The sequence below is a fragment of the Apiospora hydei genome (genome assembly GCF_038363865.1).
Source record: "Apiospora hydei strain CBS 114990 chromosome Unknown utg000005l_segment0_segment0, whole genome shotgun sequence".
Lineage (NCBI taxonomy): Eukaryota > Fungi > Ascomycota > Sordariomycetes > Amphisphaeriales > Apiosporaceae > Apiospora > Apiospora hydei.
In genome coordinates this window covers 1896251-1914339 of record NW_027117364.1, presented here as the reverse complement: position 1 = coordinate 1914339, position 18089 = coordinate 1896251, and the positions used below count along the sequence as shown (strand labels likewise).

At 52.8% G+C, this 18089-nt stretch overlaps 7 protein-coding genes across 7 annotated transcripts; 2 read left to right on the top strand and 5 right to left on the bottom strand.

Annotated features, from left to right (window-relative positions):
- Positions 1-1489: 1489 nt before the first annotated feature.
- Positions 1490-1975, bottom strand: PG997_006079 (uncharacterized protein; the record flags this gene model as incomplete). The annotated part of the gene is made up of 2 exons (XM_066810394.1): positions 1490-1907; positions 1971-1975. The coding sequence occupies 2 exons, from the start codon at positions 1973-1975 to the stop codon at positions 1490-1492; spliced, it is 423 nt and encodes a 140-aa protein (XP_066669317.1).
- A 5483-nt stretch (positions 1976-7458) lies between these two features.
- PG997_006078 (uncharacterized protein) lies at positions 7459-7875 on the bottom strand (the record flags this gene model as incomplete). The annotated part of the gene is made up of 1 exon (XM_066810393.1): positions 7459-7875. The coding sequence occupies one exon, from the start codon at positions 7873-7875 to the stop codon at positions 7459-7461; it is 417 nt and encodes a 138-aa protein (XP_066669316.1).
- Positions 7876-8131: 256 nt separating this feature from the next.
- On the bottom strand, positions 8132-8485 carry PG997_006077 (MAC1 interacting protein 1; the record flags this gene model as incomplete). Its single annotated transcript, XM_066810392.1, has 1 exon — positions 8132-8485. The coding sequence occupies one exon, from the start codon at positions 8483-8485 to the stop codon at positions 8132-8134; it is 354 nt and encodes a 117-aa protein (XP_066669315.1).
- A 1523-nt stretch (positions 8486-10008) lies between these two features.
- On the bottom strand, positions 10009-11212 carry PG997_006076 (uncharacterized protein; the record flags this gene model as incomplete). Its single annotated transcript, XM_066810391.1, has 2 exons — positions 10009-11013; positions 11072-11212. 2 exons carry the CDS (start codon positions 11210-11212, stop codon positions 10009-10011), a joined length of 1146 nt encoding a protein of 381 aa, XP_066669314.1.
- A 663-nt stretch (positions 11213-11875) lies between these two features.
- PG997_006075 (uncharacterized protein) lies at positions 11876-13503 on the top strand (the record flags this gene model as incomplete). Its single annotated transcript, XM_066810390.1, has 5 exons — positions 11876-11956; positions 12001-12813; positions 12870-13127; positions 13163-13368; positions 13422-13503. The coding sequence occupies 5 exons, from the start codon at positions 11876-11878 to the stop codon at positions 13501-13503; spliced, it is 1440 nt and encodes a 479-aa protein (XP_066669313.1).
- Positions 13504-14243: 740 nt separating this feature from the next.
- On the bottom strand, positions 14244-15174 carry PG997_006074 (uncharacterized protein; the record flags this gene model as incomplete). Its single annotated transcript, XM_066810389.1, has 4 exons — positions 14244-14448; positions 14520-14791; positions 14833-14989; positions 15014-15174. The coding sequence occupies 4 exons, from the start codon at positions 15172-15174 to the stop codon at positions 14244-14246; spliced, it is 795 nt and encodes a 264-aa protein (XP_066669312.1).
- A 2049-nt stretch (positions 15175-17223) lies between these two features.
- PG997_006073 (uncharacterized protein) lies at positions 17224-18075 on the top strand (the record flags this gene model as incomplete). The annotated part of the gene is made up of 1 exon (XM_066810388.1): positions 17224-18075. The coding sequence occupies one exon, from the start codon at positions 17224-17226 to the stop codon at positions 18073-18075; it is 852 nt and encodes a 283-aa protein (XP_066669311.1).
- Positions 18076-18089: the final 14 nt, after the last annotated feature.

Genomic DNA, 18089 nt, shown 5'->3' with positions numbered 1-18089 from the left:
GGTCATTTGATATCTTCGATGGCAATTGATGATGGGCGTGAGGTATTACGTTCCGTGATTAAACTTTGGCCAGTGCCTGTCAAATGCACGTCAGTGCCGTGTTTGCTTCTTGACTAGAAACAATTGAACAACCTTAATGAGGAGCTGCGTCTCTGTCGATCTCAGCGGCTCAAGAAAGGAAAGCTAGCCACATTCCGCAGTTTCGTAGGTACAATACATTTGATGCAGGCAATAAGCAGCACTAGCACAAGGAAGGGTAGGTGCATCTTCCGTCGCTCCCACCTACTCCGGAACCGACAGCTCCAGGTCGTGCAAGACGATGCTCTGGTATAAGCACGTACCTAGGTAAGTAGGTAGGCATGAAGTAATGGACTGTGGTATTAGATACGTAAGTACATGTAGGTAATCTTTAACTTTGTTGGTATTGGCTGATGGTTTAATATCCTCAGTGTTCTAAGCTGAGAGAATCGTGATGAAGGGTATCTATCTCTCTCTATCATCTAGGTTAGTAAACGTTGAAACCAGTCAGCCTGGGTGTCTGCACTTGAAGCAAGCAACACCTCGGCTGGGCTGTATGAGTCCTGCTTGGCCTCACAGCTGCATACTGCATACTGCCTGCATGCATGCTTGCCTGCCTCCCCTCCCCTCTCCTCAGCCTTCATCTCCAGGAATCTCATGACGCAATGCCACCCAATGAGGTCGAAACGATTTGATGAGTGATCATCCCGCAAAGAGTCTTTCGCGTGAATCATGAACAAGCCTCCCCTCCTCCCACGTCTTCCTCATCGTCGCAATGCATGCCGGCGGCGCAGGTGAGGCCGTCTGGTGCGCCTAGGCTGAACCGCGCGCCATGCGCCATGCGCCATGCAGCTCTAACGTAGCAGCCTCCTCTTCCCCTCTTCCCCTCCCCAAGCCTGCTTTCTACACATGCAAGCCCAAAGCACTGCGCCACACCACCCTTCTGCGCCGGGACGCCCAAAACCTGGAAATCATCGAATCACAACGCACTTTGCTGACTCCCCAAGAACTCCGTCCCGGTAGTAACACAATCTGGAAGGAAGAAAGGGAAAAGGAAAGAAAAATAGGGAAGTAACGACGCTCAGCCTGGTCAGCGAAGGTGACTAGTTGGTTTCGTGGGGGTTTTTGGGGAGTGGTTTGTTATTGGAGAAGATCAAAACAGACTTTATCCATCCAACGCCTGAGGAAATGCGGTCATTTTGCAAACATCAATGTCATACAGGTAAATCAATCGTAACTTCATGGCATCAAAACAGTAGTCAGACACTGACAGGATGACGGAAATGGCTCGTCTTCCGTCCTGCAAAGCCAAACTTGTGAACGGGGGCTATGGGCATGTGGGTTGGTAAATTGGTGTGGTCGAAAAGGGGTAAAATCCACTAAAAAGGAACCATTGTCAGCTTTGCAGGCGAAGTAGATCACCCATACCAGTTTGGATTCCAGAGACTGCATCAGGTTGTTCTGAAACTCCTCAACGAGCACGCAGCTTCTGCCGTTTCTTGTCACAAGAGGTACTGCAGTTTGGACAGGTCCAGCCCGACTCTTTGATCTGGTTGCGGTGGAGGCACTTGGTGCATCGGAACCATTTGGTCGAGACTTTTCGGTTCTGGTACCACTCATCGTCCTCTTTGCCGTTCTTGCGGACCAGGTCCTCCTTGTGGTACTCGCGCAAGTGATCCCGACAGTGGTCCATCCGGTGGAAGGGCTCCGTGTGCCTCGAGCACTTCGAGTAGTCGCAGTAGTAGCTGACCTTCTGGTGGGGCGGTAGGTGAACATGCTCCCAGTGCCGGTCCAGGTCGGCCTTACGTTTGAAGGGCTTCGATTCACACCCGGGATAGAGGCAGGTGTGTCCTTCGGGCTGGCCTGCCGATGCAGGCTCTATCCGAGGGCTGTTTTGTTCAAGAGCCAGTCAGCATATGCACCAGTTCGGATGTCACTAGTAGAGCACATACATCATGTCCTTCGGAGGACTCGTTGGAGGCAATGAGGTTGTGGGAGAAGCAATATAGTTCTGCTGGACAGGCTCGGGCGGTGTGAAGTCATAGTATAACGAGCTATCATCAGGCACAAAGGCCGCCTGGCCATACCACCCATCATCCTCACTCTTAAGTTCTCCTGGCGGATAGGAATGGCTATATCCGTTATATCCCGCATTGATGTCGTGGTATGAAATTTTCTCTGGCAAAGGATTCGCATGTACTTCAGGATACTGGTTACTGCCAGAAGAGGATGTAGAGTGGTATGATTTGTTAGAATCGCCACGGCGCATAAGAGGCGGCGGGGCGGCGGTAGGTGAATAGCTTGCCGCATCACCTGATTGTTGACCTGGATGGTAGTTGTAAGGTGATGGTTGGTGATGGTAGTAGAAGTCGTTGTTGTCCATGTTGCTGTCTCTGGTGTCCCGGCTGTAACAGGACGATGAAGCTGTCGTCACGTTTCTACCGGTTCTGTTTTTGGCCCGGCGAGAGGAAGAAGCAGTTCGGTTAACGCACACAGACAAAAGCTAAAGGCGAGGCTCGATCTGGCTGATATAACAGTCGGGCCCTGGGGCTACGTCGGGTGAACCATTCAATATTCGGGACAAACTTGGGTGAACGGGTGGGGAGCATTTGATATCCTTCAACTTGGCGGATATGTGCCTCAAGGATACTATGAACCACAGGCGTGCGGTGGAGAGTGTTTGTGTTGTGGGATGATATGGAAGATTGTTTGATGAAAAGATAAGACGAGGTTCAAGGGACGAACATAGGGGTATATGTATCTGGGTGTAACAAAATGTATCTTCTCTAGCTTGAGCTCTTGAGGCCAATAGAGGAAGTGCACTTTTCACTTGGTGAGGCTTGCACAGAACGAGGCAATCATGGTGTTGTATGATGGCGCTCTATGCTATATCACCGCATCCAAATGACTCTGATGCCAGGTTGACATGCACGTAACCGAACTGATGGAGGCAGGCTCGCCCGGAAACATGTTATAGGTCTCATACTGGCCAGTTCTGGGTAGAAGAAGGTACATGGGGATCACTGAGAACTCGGTACGGCTGTCAGATGCAGTTGAAAGCGGGATGGGGAAGCCAAGGGTGGCTTGCCGTCCAATCGCGGGAGGACGCGGTCCATGAAGCAGAAAAGAAAGTAATAGACCAAAGCCCTAGAACTCCTCTCTGATACGTAACATGGGCATATTCTGTCTCGTACCGCTATTCCGGCATGTCGGTAGCATGGCTTGGGTTCGGTGTGTCGACGTTGGCCTATCGGGAAGCTAGGCAACGGGGCTATGTCGTGCTGAACACATATGATGGCTTGCCGACCAATATGCCTAAGGCGCTTCTCACGCTGCCACGGTCTGCCTAGTAAGCAACCCCCACTTCCCAAGAAGCGTAGGGCTTCTATCTTTCCAGAATCTGGGGCTTGCGGCGTGCGTCGTGCGTCGTCAAAAAGTGTTGGTGGAAAGGGGGGGCTGATGTCCCACCCCATACCGGTGTGTGCCCATTTGTGTAGTCAGAGCTACCTGTCAACCTGCATACATACATTGCCGTCGTCAATCGTGTCGAGCACAAGGCCATCGGGTCCGTAGGGAACATGGGTGATCTGCACGCCGAATGAATACCCCCTTCCATGTCCTGTGTCATTATGGGGCTCCTCGTCGCCTTTATTTTTGGTGAAGGGAACTTTTGTGACATGGATCGCAAATGCGGAATATTGGACGTCTTCTGGGTTGCGCAGTTTGGGCCAATCAACGAAGTCAGGCCGTGGCAGGGGGGTAGGTGGTTGCCTAATCCCAACCTTAAAGGCACAGCCTCGAGTGGCCTCTTGAGTCTTACCACCCTTCCCTTCCCCAAACGTGGAGAAGCATGGAAGGAAGCTATCAGGGCATCTAAATGGAAAATGCAAGGATGAGTGCATCTTCCCGTGCGTGTGCCCTGTCTTGTTTTCCTTACCCTCAACTTGCATTGCATCCGCGGAAGGTCCCCCGGTTTCGTCGTTTCCTCCCCCATCGGAGATGATGCAGGTCGTTTGCATGTACTTGTCACTTACACCCTCGTCGGTCTTCTATCTCGATTTCATTTGTGTCCGGGAGTGGGCGGCGACCGGATCGCTCGAGCTTTGCAATGCCCATGTCCATTGTTTGCCCTTCAGGTTGCCTTCACAGACTGCCTTGCCAGCGCATCACTGGCTCAACTATTCCATTTGGTGCCTCTGCATGCCCAACCCAGGCAGGGTATGTTGATAAGAGGTGTTGAATGCGTGGGACTGGCTGTCAGTCCCACCACCCTAACCTCTCTTTCGTGTATCCCTTTCCTCGCTCCTGACTCGCCATTGCACTCAGCGCCCACAATGCGTACGGTGAGCGCTGATGACAACAAGCAAGTGAGGCGAATTCTGAGACACGGGCTTGACTTGCACTGCAGTAGAGCTTCGCCGACGCGTCTAAGTCTTTGGCGTCTCCCTTTTCGGAAGCTCGATTTGATACTTGTCGCTTGAGTAGAGCTGCTGCAGTGTAAACATCATCAGCAAGCTATTACGCAAAAGACGTTTGCGGACAAGGGTGACCACCCATTGGGACACCGAGAGCTCCTCCTTTGCTGTCTTGTGCCACCGATGCTTACTCGATCCTGCAGCCTCGGGATTGACGCCGACGTGGTATGGCAGACGTTTGGGGGCAAAGTCACTGACCACACCGAGCTTTGGAGATTGCTCAACAAGAATTCCTGATCTGCATAGAACAGCTTCCAGGCGCCACCCAACTGCGTGTAATCCTCGGTAAGAGAAACGCGATTTCAATGGACACCTAGTTGCAGCAAATATCTCGGGCAAATCATTCCTGGAGTTCGTTTACTTTATACAATTTATAGTAAAATTGTCTCTCCCAAGCGGTACACAAGTTGGGCAGCAATGCAGGTACCAATCATGTCACCGCAGCGTTGTTTTTCAGTATGTGTAAGTGGTGGTGCCACGTTTCTTAAAGCAAAGGGTCGTAAGCGATAGACCAATGGATGGTGGATGGACCGCTTGTATTTCCCCTCACGCCGTCACCATATATCATATCGTTGTACACACCGATGTTCTACTTATATACGACATTGTATTGCCCAATCAATCTAAGAATGCCAAAATGGCCTCACCATGGGCCACAACAGGAAGCCTTGCCACCGAAACTATTGCTAATATTCTAGTCTGGGGGAGCAGGCGATGCAATGACTTTATTGGCTACATGTAAGACGACGTATCAAACCCCGCACAATAACTTACACACTATATGCCCAGCAGTTCTCGTCTCGGCCTTTTGTTCGCACCCAGCAGCAACTTCAACCGATTCGAATCTCATATCTCCCCTCGACGTTACTTCTAACCAAGCACAGCTCAATTCGAAATGTCAGACAGCTGAATCGAAGTCGATGTGGTCAACGAACGAAGCATCACTCGGCATGGGTAAGTGCACTTGTTCAGGCTCTATGGATCGGTCCAGCAATACTTACTTCACCCAGGTGCCCTATTGCAACGACAATGTGTGACTCTGTGGCTGAGAGACCGTGACCAAAGCTAGGTGCAGCCGATGCTGCGCCATGCCACACCATCTTCCGAAGAAAAGCTACCGCTCCGGTGGCCCAGAACAGACTCGGCCGAGATGGACCAGCCTGCTAGAGCCTCTCACAATCACTGCGATTCGCCGGGATGTAAAGAGTTCGCCCTGGCTGCCCGGGTACGACAGTACAATCCATTTTTACGACGGGGGTCTCTCTGGCCAGGAAGCTACTGCAGTAAGCGATTTCCTCGCATACTCGTGAGGGTGTGGAATTCTACCCTGTCCTACAAAATGCGACGTACATTTCAAACCGTGTTCGTCCTAATTTCACTAGTGGGGCTCGAATATGGTATGGGTGTGTACTCTTCCTTCTAGATTCTCTCACTGGCTGCCGCCGCATGAAAAGAAGAGGTTTTGTGGCCTAACTGTAAGACAGGGCGAACGGCTCTCGGCGTGCAACTTACAAGGAGCGAGCCATCACCATACCAATCGGATTGAAACTATTTGGATCAAAGCGAATAAGCGAGTCAGCAGGAATGTCTACCTTCCCAGAGAGCTGTCGTACGCTAAAATTTCCGCACCAGGCGCCTTGTTTGAACTATTCGATGAGGGTGCTCCTTCTGAAGCATTGGAAATCTAATCCCCTGGTTTTGAGATGCCCAAAATTTGTCGCCTCGTCCATCTGATCGAAATGCTTGCCTTGTACACATGCTCCTGCAAACACTCCTAGGTGAGCTCGAGGAAGCACCATTCGGTGTGTGTGCAGGACTGGACAAGGGCAAACGCCTTGGTGAAAAAGAAGACGATCACAGGTTCACGCAAGGGTTGAATGCCAATCAACCGTTAGCGATGAGAAGAACGACCTTTCGTTCTTGTTTGGTCCGCATACCACGACACAATGGGGTGAAAGTAACGGGCCAGAGGGAATGCCAACTACTCCAGACGTACCATAGTGGCACCTCCTTGGAACGTACTGGCATAGTGTCACGATTAAAATCGACAAGCATCCCGTCATCAAGCACCACTGAGCTTCAGATGAGGCACTTGATCCTCACCAACCCTTCAGGGATTGATTGATCCGCCTTGCCTTTCCTCGCCAAACCTCCACTTGGGTGTGGCACCTCCAGCCCCTGACTACAGGAGCCCAACGGAATCAGGATCCGGGCTTCTTGATGAAGGGACGCAATCAACAGGTACTGCTTGAGTACAATCAATGGTTCACTCTACCTGGCGTGATCCCCTTCTGGATCGGGGTTTCACCGAAACAGAGGAGCATGAACGCAAACAGCAGGTCGTCGAATCCGTGGAAACATTGGGCTTCTGTGCTACTCATCACCTGGGCGGCATACAGATCCTGTCTTCGTATACATCTTTTTTGGAATGATCCATACTTTATCATGCATGCTAAAAGAAAATTGTTACTAGACAAAAGACGGATGGCACCCCTAACCAGAGGAATGCCAACCAGCATTATTTCCCGTCGGAAAGCGGGATCAGATTGGGCGCCTGCGCAGTTTATGCCAAAGTAAGACAGTTAGACAACTCCGTTTGCTGTAGCGTCTTGTAGATGCTCATCAGCCCCGTGCTCGCTTCACTTCCAAGTTTCCCCAAACTCTTCTTCAGATTACCGCCCCTTATCGCCTCTCCTTGTTTCTACCACTGCAGTCGCCATAGCACAGTTCCAAATTCACTCTCTCCATCCATACCATGACCATAGCTAGAAACGTAATCCTAGCACGAGATGAGGCGGAGTGATGGCACGGTGTGGTTCGGCCCAGCGTAGCCAGCAATATGAGTAGGCGGTATGCTCATAGTAAAAGCTTCGCACAAGCCATTCTTCGAAGCTCCCTCGTTATGATGCACCCGCAGTGCAAAAGTGTTTCGAGATCCAACACGTGGGAATATGCCACCCCCCGTTCATAGCAGAGCCATAGCCACGGCAACACCAGCCACCAGGCCGATGGGGGCTTGGGGACTAGTCGCGCCAGCCGTCACGACGGAAGGAGGCGCCGTTGCGCTAGTATATGCCACGGCCGGTGAAGAGGTCTTGTAAGTGCCACCGCCGTAGCCGCCGCCGCCGCCGCCGCCGCCGCCTGCGCCTGCGCCGGTACCGCCAGCGCTCGCAGTCACCGAAACCGTCACGCCGCCCGATCCGGCAGTCGCCGATACCGTTACGTACGTCCCTGTTCCAACCCCGCCACCGCCTTCGCCACCACCGCTACCTCCGGCCGAGGCGGAAGCGGAGGCGGAAGCAGAAGCTGATGCAGTGGCCGAAGCAGCAGGTGACAGGGTCGGCTTCGCGGTGTATGTTCCCTTTGTAGTTGGAGGGGGCATGTTGGTTCCATATCCACCACCACCACCGCTGGCGGCAGCGGAAGCCGATGCCGAAGCACTACCGCCTCCCATGCCACTGGCTGCACCGCTAGCGAACCCGGAGGCACTGGCGGCCCCAGGAGCCGAGGAGCTCTTGCAATTACTTACACAATCACACACTAATTCTCATCGTCAGCAAAAGCTCATTCCCCTCTCTGTCTCTTTTCTCTCGCACAAGGTTCTGGGAGGGAGGAAGGAATCAAGAAAGGGGCTACTACTAACCAGCCTGGCCACCATCGATCACTTCCTGGTACTTTTCCGAAGGGCAGCCATCCTTCACACAGCCCTCAATGGCCGCCATCATGGACGCCTGCTGCGAGCACTGGCAGGCGAAGTCGATGCCTTCGCAGCCTATACTCGGCGCCCCTTTCATGAAGCATTTTTGGGCACATTTCGGGACCCTCTTGACGGCTACCATCAAGCACGCGTTGCCGCCGCTATTGTCGCCATATGCGTAAGCATACGCATAACCGTTGCCACCATCACCACCCTTGTCCGCGAGAGCACCGACGACGAGGAGAAGCTCCAAGACAGTAGCAGCACACCATATGGCCGCCAGATGATGCCTCATCCTTACTTGCAGATTGAATGAGCTGATAAAGCGAGTGTAGGGAATTATGTAGTCACGACAGACGATGCGTCGCCTGTGGTGGTGCTGCTGCTAGGGAAGCCGGAAATATGCTTGGGCTCATCTTGCAACAACATTGCATTAGATCATCAAGAAAAGCAAAGGTGGGATAATAAGGCCTTATATTACCTCAACGAAAGCACCCTCCCGTCAACAATGATACGTAATTGGGCGGGCGCGTCTAGCCACCCTTGGCTGATACTTGGGACGAACGAACGCGCAAGCTACCTAGCCACGGACTCGACCCAATGTCCTGCTTGGAGCCGCGAAGAGTCGAAGACAAACCATCGTTGCCGGGTCACCGCCCGGCTAAAAGAACATGAGAAGAAGGAGGCAACTATCGTCTTGTTCTCACACATTAATAGACTCGCCCAGGTGTTATTTTTGGGCCCATCCGGAAAAGCAGCGCTGGCAGTAACCATATCAACAACATATCATACCCAACAGACCCCAGCAGCGTTCCAGAGAAAGGAAATTGTCAATCAATCCCCCGCATGCTAAGTGATGATGGAGATGCCTCGGTAGGGTTGGTCGGCCAGCCTTTTAGTAGACGTAAAAGCAAGGGACTGGGATCTAGATCCCGATTTGGAAGTTGTGCCTGAATAACGAGATGATCGGAGTTGGGATCCCATTGATGGAGTTATCTGAAGATACTTTATCACTAGTCGTGGCGGCACACGCACTGCCGGCAATGCGGAATGGAAGCCACAATTAGCAAGCGGCTTCGAGTCATTCGTTGTGGGAAGGTTTGCTCGCCCGCAGTACGAGAGGCACCTCTGACTGGCCAACCGACGCCTCCTCACGAAAGCTTGAGAGAAGCATGAGACGGTGTGTCATGGTAATAGACTTTCAGGCGTGACCAAGCCCCCTGAATACACTGGTTTTGCTGTCCTGCGCACGAATAGCAGTACAACACCATCTTGGAATCTGCAGATACGACTTCCCTACCCCCGCCCCCAGAACATGAGAGAGATACCAATAGCGCTGTCAGGAATCGAACCTAACCTCTCTCATGTAGTCTCCAGTCCCCCCCCCAGCTTCTTGCTGTTCAATAAAAGATACTTCAGCTATGCCCCTTGCTGGTGATGGTCGGATAACTTAGTCAAGCCGATGATCTGTGCCTCGGTAAAACAGAAAGACTTGTTCGAATCAAGTGATTCTTTCCAGGTTCCGTACTCCGAGATATGGCACAAAAGCAATATATCTCCTAGAAAGATGGAAGCTCGAGACCCCAGTGGTTGTGTAAACCATCTTTTTGGTTATCTGGGCATAGTTGAGCCTCATAACGATGCGGATAGATGATTCAAGGCGTGGGGTGTGATCCGATGTCGAGGTTCGTTACCACGCAACATTACCGACTTTTCCTCGGACCCTGTAGGAAACTGTACTTTTATGCAAGTAGACAGTCTGCATTAAATGTCTCGAATGGTATGTTAGTGTATGTGTAGCCCTGTTGGCTTGCCCAGCTAGTTCTCATCATCGTCCATATCGTGATCCGGATAATCACCCGATGCTTGGTATTGATCGTTACCTTCATCTGAGTCATCATCGCTACCTCCTCGCCCGTAATTGTCTTGATTTATGCTCATCGTGGTGGTATCGTACAACTCCCGCCGAGGAGCTGGAATTGATCTAGATCCATTTTCATCCGAGCTGATGGTTCTAGAGTTAGAGCCAACTCGCCCACCGACTTCCGCATGCCCTTGAGGCTGAAGGCCTCCGATTAATTGGTTTCTCCTCGTACGTTTCCCGCGAGACGGCTTCTTGGTCGACTTCCTTCGACTGATATTTTCCTTGGTCTTAGCAACAACAGTCACCTCGTCCGTCTCCCCCTTCCTCTTCTTCAGTTCAATGAACTTGGCCAAGAAATCGCCCTGCTCGACACGAGCCCGCGAAGCCCCCGGTTCAGGTCTAGGCACCAGAAGCTCTTGGTTGTTCTCGCTGTCACTTATCTCGTAGTCGTCTTCGTCAAACATTATCTTACGCTGCCGACGCATGGTCTTCTCATTGATAGGTTTCAGCACCTTCTCCGAGGTCATGATCCTGGCCGAAGAGACGGCGAGGAGGTCAATATCGCCATCCAGCTGCCTGACAGCGGGCAGCGGCTCGTCGTCATTGTGTTGGGTGAGTATCATTTCGGAACCAACGTTCTCTGACCATTGTCCCTCGTATATCCGGCCTCGGTAGGATATGACGGGATTGGCAGAATGCAGCTCGAGAATCTGGACTTCTTCGGTAGCATCTGGGTCGTCGCCTTCATCGGCAAACTCCCCATCCCCGCCTTCGGGGGCATTCTCTTCATCGTCATCTACGGTGGGATCTCTGCTGAACTTAGCACGGTCCTCGCTGAATCTGATTGCCAACATTTCATCGTGAGACTTTTCCTTCAGACCACCGCGACCGTTCATAACAGTCTTTTGTTGTTTGCTGATGAAATCAGTCTTGGAAAGGTCCAGGGTCACGTAGTATGTCTAGCAGATGTAAGTATTCTGAACGACGACCAAGAGTACGGGGGCTTTGGGAACACACCTCTGTTTCTGTCGTGGAATATTCATATTCCCATTCCGAATCTTCTTCATCTTGGGCAAGTGGCAGCGCAGCAGGAGTGTTAGTGAGCTTTGGATCTGGCCTAGCGGCGTTGAAAGCTGCTGGCTGGTAGGAGTTATCCATCGGGACGGCGGATAGTCGAGTACGTTGAGGGCTTGAACATGGGTTGCATTGAATAATCAGCGAACGGGACTCTGAGTAGTAGTCATGAGTGCAGATTGGTATAGGATTGGAACTGTAGCCGAATCTCAGGTGCTGAAGTAAAGTAAAGATTCAATCAAAGAGTTCTGTAGCAAATGGTTGTTCAGGACGGACCTGGTTGGCATCCATCCTTGGGCAGGTTGGGTTGGTGTTTGTGCATTGGTCCATTGATGGAAGAAGGTTCCATCAAAAATGCACTTGCGCGTGCATGTACTTGTACCTGTACTTGCAGGTGTACTTGTACTTGCTGCTGGATGGCGGGGCAGTTGCTCAAGTCAAGGTCAATTCGACAATTCAGCGCTTGCTACCCCTCCATCCATCAGCTGAAGAGAGAGAGAGGGTGAGCTACTGTTTTCACCTATCCCACCTATCTGCCCGTTGACTCATTCCGGAATCTACGTCGATCCCGACGCTTCACAGACTTACCTATAAAACCGCTTTCCCGTGGACCTTCTTACCAGATCGCTAGTAGCATATATCCAAATCGCGCCGTCATCAACACATCCGTTACCTGCCCTCGTATACGAATTCGCTCTTGTACCTGCGTCCCTCACATAGGAAGATAAAACACACCTAACGGCCGCTATGCCGACAGTTTACCTGCTCGACTACGTAGCGGGCAACATTCGCTCCCTTGCGAACGCGATCGAAAAGTGCGGCTACACCGTTTCCTGGATTCGCTCCCCGAAGAAGTCGCCAATGCCGACAAGCTGATCTTGCCCGGCGTCGGCCATTTCGGCCACTGCATGTCGCAGCTCGCCTCGGCCGGCTACCTACCTGCCATTAACGCTCACATTGCCTCCGGCAAGCCCTTTATGGCCATTTGCGTCGGAATACAAGCTCTGTTTGAAGGCTCCGTCGAGGACCCGGGCGTCTCGGGCCTGGGGCTCATAAAGGGAAACTTGGAACGATTCGACGACAAAGACAAGAGTGTGCCACACATCGGCTGGAACAGCGCGAACTCAGGCTCCAAAAGCTTGCACGACCTGCAGCCGGGCAGTAAGTACTACTACGTACACAGCTACATGTACCCTTACAAGGCTGGAGAGCTCGAGGCGCAAGGGTGGACAGTAGCCACTGGAACATATGGAAATGAGACCTTCGTTGGCGCAGTGGCCAAGGACAACATTTTGGCAACGCAGTTCCATCCCGAGAAGAGCGGCGTGGCGGGTCTGAGGGTCATCAAGTCCTTCCTTACAGGCGAAGGAGTAAAGTCGCTGGGCCAGCAGCTCTCCGGCCCTGCGCCGACGGGCGGATTGACGCGCCGTGTGATAGCTTGCCTTGATGTGCGGACGAATGACCTGGGTGACCTGGTCGTAACCAAAGGCGACCAATACGATGTGCGCGAAAAGGGCGACGACCGCGGCGTGCGGAATCTTGGCAAACCCGTCGAGATGGCCAAGAAATACTACGAGCAGGGCGCGGACGAAGTCACTTTCTTGAACATTACTTCCTTCCGCGATTGCCCGATTGCCGATTTACCCATGCTGGAAATCCTGCGTCGCACGGCAGAAACCGTCTTTGTACCCTGACCATCGGCGGAGGTATCCGCGACACGGTCGATACGGACGGCACCAAGGTATCGGCTCTCGAGATCGCCACCATGTACTTTAAGAGCGGCGCAGACAAAGTTAGCATTGGCAGTGACGCCGTGCTGGCGGCCGAAGAGTACTACAGCCTGGGCAGGAAGCTATTTGGCAACACGGCCATCGAGCAGATCAGCCGGGCATACGGCAACCAGGCGGTAGTCGTCTCCATCGACCCCAAGCGCGTCTTCGTGCCCAAGCAAGACGCCACGAGACACGCGACGATCCGCACCGCGTTCCCGGCCCCAAGGGTGAGGAGTACTGCTGGTACGCCTGCACCATCAAGGGAGGCCGTGAGACCCGCGACATGGACGTGGTCGAGCTGGTCCAGGCCGTCGAGGCCATGGGCGCCGGCGAGATCCTGCTTAACTGCATCGACCGCGACGGCACCAACAGCGGATTCGACCTCGAGCTCATCAACCAGGTCAAGAGCTCCATCCGCATCCCCGTCATCGCCTCGAGCGGCGCCGGCAACCCGGCCATTTCGAGGAGGTCTTCCAGAAGACCCCCACCGATGCTGCGCTGGGCGCGGGCATGTTCCACAGGGGCGAGTACACGGTGCAGCAGGTCAAGGATTACCTGGCCGAAAAGGGGCTTGAGGTCAGGCAGTTCGAAGGTGAGTTATAGAAGTAGCAGTACAGACAAATGGCGGCGACGGTGAAGGAGCGGAGTAGCAATCTACGGAACGGAAAAGGACGGGAAGAATGGGGGTTATTGGGCTTATAGAGAGGAGGATGGTCTACATGACACATAACCAAAAGAAATTCTTCCAAGGTTACCTTGAAATACCAATCTCAGGACAAATAAGTGTAGTCAGGATACACGAACATATCGCCACATCCAATGCTTGCAACTAAGCGATTGTTCATGTCTGACATACATCATGGCACAGCTCATAGGATGCCAACACATGAAAAATGCAAATTCCTATATTGAAAGCTTTTACCCTCTCGTGGAAACCATCTCTTATATAAAACATTGACACAATTCACTCATTACAAGAATACCCGGATGATAATCCCCCTGATAACCAAATGGACGACGACAGGTAGTGTACAGACCAGGCTTCGCAACCGACAATCTGACCGACATGAGTACGTACAACAAAATTTGGCCAAGACAACCCCAAGACGCGAATTTCCGGACACAAAAACTCCAAAATGCAGCGTCACCAATGCATAAAATCATGGCACTAAAAAGAGACCGGGAAAAATGACAAACACAATGCTCCCAGAAGACCTGCAAACCTCCCCAGAACCCCAGGCAGGCGATGCGATCGGAAAAGACGGTATCGAGCGATGGGACGAGGGAAATGGTTATGGAGAAAAGACTGCGACTCCTAATGAATTGACAAATGCGGAAGTTCTTTAGACTTCCATGCCCATGAACAACCACTTGTTGCTGGTGGTGTCCACGTCTCCGGACCAGTGGTCCAGTGTTGTGAGTTCGAAGCCAACCCACTGAAGACTTCTCATCAGTGCTTTGGCGTCGTCCTCGGGTATCGATCGTTCCATGCAAATGACGACACGGGAGCACTCCAAGGGATCGGCGAGCTCGATCAAGCCGATAAGACTACATGGGCCAAGTTAGCAGGCGAATACGGTATGGTAAGCGGGCAGGTAGGGAAAGGGGGTGAAACGTACGCTTGTTTCAAGTCGCGACCAATAAGTCCCGAGTCAAAGAAGGCAAAGAGAGATCGCTCTTCGCCGTCGTCGGCAATGAAAGCGCGGAAGCTAGCACCTCCAACGTAGTCCCAGAACTCCATCCATCCACAGAGCCCTGCGGCGCCTTCGATTGTGTGGCTGCCGACGCTGGAAGAATAGGAAGACGGTGGGGTGAAGTACTCGTCAGGTGGTGTAGGTGGTGTTTGAACACCCGTCAGGACGGAGCCATTACCGGCCATGTTCCCCTCAACCTGGAACACGGTTTTCATGGTCTCGCAAAAGAATCTCTCACATTCTTCCCTGATCTGGAGTGTTGCCCCCCTCGGCGGCTGGTGGCGGTGTTGCGGCGGGTCGAACTGGCCGAGCGTTTCTTGGCCTTGGGCTTCAGAGCGAGCTCGTTGTTCGAGGTGATGGCCGCGAGGGGGGACTTGTCGGAGGGGATGGTAGGCCTGAGATAGGAACCTCAGGAATACCACTCGGCCCCTGCAGCCACGGTAGTGCAGTAGTGCATGCCCTTCAGCGACGCCGAAGGGTCCACGACATAGCAACTGGCGAGGACATTGGCCTGGCGCGCGACGGCCTCGCCATAGTTACTACTTAAATTATTACTACTGTTATTTTTCATTGGCGCCATTGTTCTCGATTGACTCCAGGGTTCTTCTTGGGAAAAAGGTTTCGGAAGAGGTGGTGGGAGGTTGGTGTCTGGGGACAGACAGTCGGCGAACAGTGGCTGGGCGGGTTGAAGTTGTTTGACTCGGGCGCAAGATGGAGGCGAGGTTGGGGTTGCTGAGTGACAATTGGCTTTGTGGATGCAGATCGCAGAGGTGAGGGAAGGTTGTTTTCTGGACTCGGGGATGGATGAGTTGATATGTGGTTTTTCGTGTCTTGGGATTCTGACTTTGGAGGGAAAAGATTCAGCGTGGTGCTGGGTTGGTTTGGTGTGACAGCGGTCAAAGGGAAAAGCAAAAGCAGGAATTGGGAATTTGGGGGAGGGAGCAGAGGGAGCAGAAATAGCTGAAGGTTCAATGCAGATTGGGGGTGAGTGGATCTGATTGGGCGGCCAAGGCGACCATGGCGACCATGGCGATCAATGCGCCCGCTAAATTCTGGAAACGGCTGGACGCCCACTGAACGCACACTGAACGCACACTGGACGCCAAGCCTGCTTCTCTCTAGCCCAGCCCGTAGCGTGGCAACAGCTTGTTAGAGCCACCAACCTTACAGCCAGTCAGTCAATCATTTCCATCAACTCATACACGTTTCGCTTTGTCTTCGCTTGACAATTCTTTCAAGTCATATTACACGACAGAAACCCAAAGACAAGAAATTGTAGGTGTTCGAGACGAATGCAAATACCCTAATAAGCGGTTCTCTTACCACTCCAAGTGGCTCGATGTTGACTCACCAATTGTCGGAGAACACAGGCTGGCAAGGGCTGTCAATGACTATCATGGCCGGTAAGAGTTCGGTGCTGGAGTCTGGCAAGTAACGCAATTCTGGGGCACACCGGTTTCCGGCACCCATCCCATCCATCATTCGAGTCATCTGCTTCGCTGCTTCGGCTTACACCGCACTCCTGCTTGCGCGCGCGCGATCGTCCTGGACGAGTTGATTGATTGCTTCAGTACCCTCTTGGGTCTCGTCTCCTGACCTACCTCTGAGGTTACATCTACTACGTATCTGATATTGATGTCTGTTCCACTGCTTCCCGAACCCGCCGGTTGCTGGAACAGCAGTAGTCACCAAAAAGCCCTTGGCGTAGAAAAAACGAGCCAGGAGCCCAGTTAATTCAGGGGCCCTCTCTTTGGTTCCATCATAGTGATGGTGTGCATGATGCCATCCTGGCTGTTGCTATGGACTGTTATATACATATGTAGAGGCCTCGTCAGAGTCTGTGTGTTGTACATACGATGCTGCCATGCATGATAGACACCATCACCTCTCCAGAGCCTCCTATTGCCCACTTCGTTCCACATCTGCTGTTTGGTCTCGCCCCGAAGTAGGGTTCTGGTAGGGGGGAGGAAACAAAGACGGCGTCGCCCCGCATTCACAAGCGGAGGAGCGGTTCCACTTCCCTTTAAGCTGAATCGGGTATCGATAAGGCATGAAAGACAAGGGTCTCGGGTGACGGCGGCCTTCTGGTCGTTGCCGGCATGCGAGCTAGGCCACGGCGTGCAGACTGCAGAGACCATAGTGATTAATAAAGTTGACTTTCTTTTGGGTAGCAACGATAAGCGGAGGCAGGAGGGGTCTTCCAGACCTGACCTGGTGACTGACTGGATGATGCGACGAGCCACGGGGACCATATTCCTCCTAGCTTGAGGTCGTTGTTGTCTAATCACCTGGAGAGCAGGTATGTATTCATGCTGGGCTCGCTCCTCTATTGATCAGTCGAAGCTTGTTTCTACTTCCCGTTCTTTCTCCTGCCCGAGGTACTGTGCAAGTCGGGAAAGCTACAGATGGTCTCACCAGAATTGTTTCTTCTCCTCTCTCTGTAACGTGGGGAACATTTACGGCACTCTTTAGATTGAGTACCGCCTCCCTCGTCTCGTATCGCTTTGACCATAGCACACAACCTGCCAACCTTCGTGTTCCTGAGTAAGGTGCAGTATAAGTTTGGGAATAGCAGCCTGCAGGCCTGACTGGCCGTCAACCGACCTGACAAGCAACTTGCTAACCCAACATGACCAACGGTACGGCCTGGCCCGGCGGTCCACCGCCGCGATACCCATTATATCTGCTCCCGAGCTTTAGCCTCCCCTTCAAACGACGACAAGTCTCGCCGGCAAGCCCAAGCCCCTCTTCTCCACCATCCGAGAACTCCGTGCCGCCCCTATCCAGCTCGCCCACAGACTCTACACTCTCGAGCTCGGTCGAAAGCTCCTCGGATTCCTCGACATACGCTCCGTCGCGGCTCTCCTTTGCTTCTTCCTCAGGCGACTACGTCGAAAGTATAGAGGAGCAGCAGCCTGAGAGCCCCAGACTCCTGAAAGTTCATCCCGACACTATTCGGTGCTCAACGTGCTCTACAGACCTGGCCTTCGCCTCGCAGATCGTCAGCAAGGGCTTCACCGGACGCTATGGGAGGGCATACCTCGTCTCGCCTCCCGAGAACGATGGGAAGGGGGGACCAGGCTCGGGAAGTCTCGTAAATATCAGAGTTGGCAAGCCCGAGTCACGCCTACTGGTTACAGGCTCGCACATTGTGGCCGACGTGACGTGCAATATATGCCATGCTAAGGTGGGATGGAAATACGTTGATGCCAAGGAAGAGTCCCAGAAATACAAAGTCGGGAAATACATACTAGAAACCCACCGGACGGTGGACTGCAGGCACTGGGAAGACGCCGTCGTCTCGGGTGTCCCAGAGTTCGAGACCACGACGACCCGGCAAGCCAAGCCTGCGCCGGATGCCGAACCAATCGTTTTCGACTCAGAGGACGAAGATGAATGCGAGGACATTTTCTCGGGCACGTGGGACCCTGTTGTTGTGGCCAAGAGACGAGCTCGAAAAGTGCCCCAGCCATCTCGCTGAGCGGACAACGGGAC